Source organism: Pinus tabuliformis, chromosome 5_2 (assembly GCF_031772625.1).
Source record: "Pinus tabuliformis cultivar Carrire ecotype Pingquan chromosome 5_2, CPIR1, whole genome shotgun sequence".
Taxonomy (NCBI): domain Eukaryota; kingdom Viridiplantae; phylum Streptophyta; class Pinopsida; order Pinales; family Pinaceae; genus Pinus; species Pinus tabuliformis.
This window is the reverse complement of record NC_142306.1, coordinates 770,925,910-770,930,220: the sequence shown is the minus strand read 5'-3', so window position 1 is coordinate 770,930,220 and position 4,311 is coordinate 770,925,910. Positions and strand designations below refer to the sequence as shown.

Here is a 4,311-nt window from a genome sequence, read left to right as displayed (position 1 = left end):
AGGGCGTAGTTATTTAGGTTGGAGGATGTGGTTTAAAGATTAAGTATGGCGTAATTATTTAGGTTGGAGGATGTGGTTTAAAGATTAAGTAGGGCGCCCTTAAAAGTACACGGTAAAATCTTGAATTATCGCAATTTGATCCATTCTACCATCATCTTCAGCAAACTGAAGTCGTAGGAAATTCAAGGGAAAGAGAGTTATTCCGAGAACACGCGGGGTGTTCAACGAAAATAATTGACAATTGAATTTGTGACCTGACGTAAGGCTGAAAATTTTGACTTCACAGCCATCAGGCTTGCTCGATATAAAATAAGTTACTCTCCTTTCAAGATGGTTGGAACTCTTGGTGATGAAGCCCATGACAAACAAACCTAGTTGATTTGATGGAAGAAATATTAAATTTATTAAATTTATTGTTGAAGATGCAAGTCAGATAGTTCACAGCTTTGAAGGGATTGAAGTTTTTTGCTCAACCAGTGCTCTCAGAAGTTTTCTGAGAATTTTTCCAGACTCAGTTCGCGGAATGGAAACCACAAACGCCACTCTTCTTATCTTCTTGTATGGAGCCACCTAATTCCATCACACCCACATTGATACAAATGGCATATTACTTGCAGAAGATAGAGAGGTTCCTAAGTAAACCAAAAACCACATAAAACTCTAGAAACAAACAAATGAAACAATCAATAAATCACCTGTCTTCCAATAAATTCAATCACATCCTCTTCTGTTAGATTGCTTTGAGGCTTCCTCGCTATAAATGCCATAGGAACTTCACCTGCTTCTTCATCTGGATATCTGCCAACACATTCCCCAACCACTGTCAATATACACAAAATATAGGCTGGTATAAGAACAATATAGAGCGATGCAAAATAATGATTTATATTCTCCTTTTAGTCAATTGATTCACATTTTTGCTAATAGCTGAATCAGAATCCCCTCTCCAGACAAAATAATATTAAAACAATTTAAAACAAAACAAACTCTTCAAAATAAAATTCCCATAACATTTAACTTCAAAACAAATAATCATAAAATCACATTAAACTTCAAATAAATAATGATAATAAATCCCAGTTACTTTTTAGAATGGAATATATAAAATATCTAATTTAATTTAAATCTATATCCAATATAGAATATGATCACTACAGATCTGACTTCCTCCCTCCCAATCAAGAACAATGCCAAACCGCTCCACCAATTTGATAAATATGGGCTTTTGACGGTTTTAAAACAATAGGCTAGATCAGGGTACGATGTAGAAAGCGACACCAACTTTGTGAATCTTGGTTTTTTACAAAAGTGTCAAACCGAAGCATACCAGTACTGGTTAAAACTATAAACAATCGGAAAGATGGCAGACCGTGACTGACCTGTGAAATTCCAATTCCAGGGAAACGGCTCCTGAAGGCTTCCATTTGTTCTCTGCCCATGGACGCCCCACCTACTATAACCTCCTTGAGAGAACTCAGATCGTATTTTTGGTCAACGTCGGGCAACTTGGAGAGCCGAATGAAAATAGCAGGAACAGCAGGCAGGTGCGTTACTCCGTATCTCTGAATGGCCATCAGCATTCCCTCCATTGTAAATTTGGGCAAAATGACAACAGTTGCCCCTATTGCCATGAGCCCACAGACAAAAGTATTGAAGCCATACATATGAAACAACGGAATGAAACACAGATACACGTCCTTGCATGACCCCATAAGAGTACATAGGACGGAGGTCATGGCAATAAGGTTTCTGTGCGTCGATACCACCCCTTTGCTCCGGCCTGTGGTGCCCGATGAATAAAGCACCACTGCTGTAGAATCCTGACAGATTTTCATTGGAGGTTTGTTAGCTGGATCTGAGTCTAATAGACGAGACAGAGACGAGATCACAGGGGGATCATATTTACCGGATTGTTCATGGGTTCCAATCATAACAATTCTCACATTCAAATTGTTGAACTTGTGGAGGAGATGGGGAGTAGTGAACACAAGAACGGGCATTGAATCCTCGATCTGTTTCTGTAGCTCTGAGGAAGTGTACAGCGGATTTGCAGTGCTCACGACTGCGCCGATTGACATTATCCCCATTGAGAGTGCAGGGAATTGCAGGAAATTAGGCGATACGATCAATACAATGTCTCCGTGTTGGACGCCCAATTGATGCAATCCGGCTGCAACCGCAATCAGGGCAGGGGTCTTTTCGCATGCTCTCAGGAAGTTGCAACTTCTTCTTGAAGCTCAGCCGTGAGCACACAGATGTCAAGTGAAAGGTGAAACGTTTTTTCAAGGTTTTTAATATTTTAAAACATTTTTTATTTTATTAAATCAGACAGCTAATCAGACGGTTGATTTTTGTTCAATCGTCTAACAAAAGATCTAACGGCTACGATTAGGACAGAAAAGCATTTGGGGGAGTTCACTTCAGAGGGAAACGCCTTACGGCGTAATAATAATAATAACAACAACAACAACAATAATAATAAAAAAACTTTCTGTATCTTGTTAACTCACTACCACTTGTTGATATTTGACTGCCACCTCATCCCTTGTTTATTGCTATTATGTCTGAATATGCTCGATGGCCTGCTTAGGCATCTACAATGCACCTTTCAGATACCCAACACCTTCTAGAAACTTGGAATTAATAATGCATGCTTTACCACCTATGACTTTGAACGGTTATGGAACTCCTGAATTTGTCGATCTTATGCTATGTCGTTGATGAAATAATGCCTGAAAATTAGGGATATGGTCTTTTATCTACATAGCCTGCCTCAAAATACTTTGACACTTGTATTCTTGTTACAAAAAGAGACCCATCATTTACAGTTGAGCTTAGTCCGCTAATCCATTTTTGTTAAATCGATGTTCCATCACTTGTCCAAAAACTATCACATTAACGATCAATTTTCCACAGAGTAGAAATTCCAAATAAATAACTTAATTATGGAACATCTGGGTGTGGGAATTTTGACATTTAAATTTAGTCTTTTAGGAATTGGTGTTTGTTTAGCTCTAATGGCATTTGGATGCTACTAGATGTATCAAACGAACTTCCCCTCAAATGTGAAACCTCTGCTCGATACACATTTAACCTGCATGGATACCATGGGTGCATGCTTTTGAAAGTTAAAACTTTCTTTGAAACATTTGGTAGCACGTTGAACCATTTGGATTCCTTTTATATATTTTTCTTCATTTGTTGTGGGAGGCTTACTGTCCGCCAATTTCACGAAGGTTTCCAAGCTACATAAGGAAAATAATTTCAACAGGTATGATATTTTCACGTTCCTCTATCACCCTCTTAAATAAATGGGCTAGATTTCCGTTCACCATATTTCACATAGAAGAATTGAATAATTGTTGACCATAGTTTCTACCATCCACCTATAACTATGTTGTGGAGGAATTGGTAGTATCGTCTTTCAGAGAATCAAATTTTTCTCCAGAGTCCTTTAATAAACTATTCTTCCTCAGAAAACACTCCTTGGCACCCTAGAATATTGTCTCAAGTTTCTTTAAAACTTTGGTATGTGCATTCAATATATGCTTTGGGACAGTACTATCTCTAGGAACAGCATGGAAAACATGCAATAATTTCAACTCAATATCTACGACATTTATTTCCCAAAAAGAACTAATCATTGCATCTTTGTTCTCCAGAAGATATGTTGACAAAGCCTCTTCTTCTGCAGTACCACTCTCAAACTTCTGCTTCAATCAATCCTACATTTGCATTAAAATAATAACCCCTAATGCTGCTGTAAGTTGCGATTTGATGAAGTGACCCTTATCATGCACCAACACTACCAAAAAAAAACATCCCAAAAAGAAATATATTCTTGCTAAATTGCTTTGCTACTTGCCTTGTATAAATGTATCCTATTGTGTGTAGCATAGCCTTGTCAAAAGATGCATTGGACAGACGACGAGCTTCAACATTTTCCCAGATGAACTCTCAGAATCTCTGGATCTGTATGAGGTGCCATACAATAAAACTCTTCTTCCCCAGTTGGGTGTTACCAACATGACCAAATCGTTGAGCCGCTACATTCTGGATGATTTGGTCAACCCTCAGCACATTCATAGCAGTTTTGGGGTCAAACCTGTTCTATTTCGCCATGCCAGAGTCGTCCAAAAATCTGACACCAAGCAGAGTTAGAGATTTTTTTTCCATAACCCTACACAACAACATGAAAACATTCAATAATGACAAACGATTTTTGGGTATTCATTACCAACATTGAATCCTTTATATTTTCAATAGATGGGTGCATAAAGCTTTGAAGAGACTTGATACTTGACTTGTGAA

The 4,311-nt window shown here is 38.0% G+C and overlaps 1 protein-coding gene across 1 annotated transcript; it reads right to left on the bottom strand.

The window, feature by feature from the left end:
- Positions 1-692: 692 nt before the first annotated feature.
- On the bottom strand, positions 693-2,237 carry LOC149161546 (beta-phenylalanine coenzyme A ligase-like). Its single transcript, XM_089435531.1, has 2 exons — positions 1,380-2,237; positions 693-798 (listed from the first exon to the last, which is right to left on the bottom strand). Exons 1-2 carry the CDS (start codon positions 2,085-2,087, stop codon positions 787-789), a joined length of 720 nt encoding a protein of 239 aa, XP_089291657.1. The 5' UTR covers positions 2,088-2,237; the 3' UTR covers positions 693-786.
- Between the last annotated feature and the right edge of the window lie 2,074 nt (positions 2,238-4,311).

Bases quoted from the DNA above. Each gene is read 5' to 3' on its own strand.
- LOC149161546 (XM_089435531.1), bottom strand. From the start codon at position 2,087: ATGGGGATAATGTCAATCGGCGCAGTCGTGAGCACTGCAAATCCGCTG.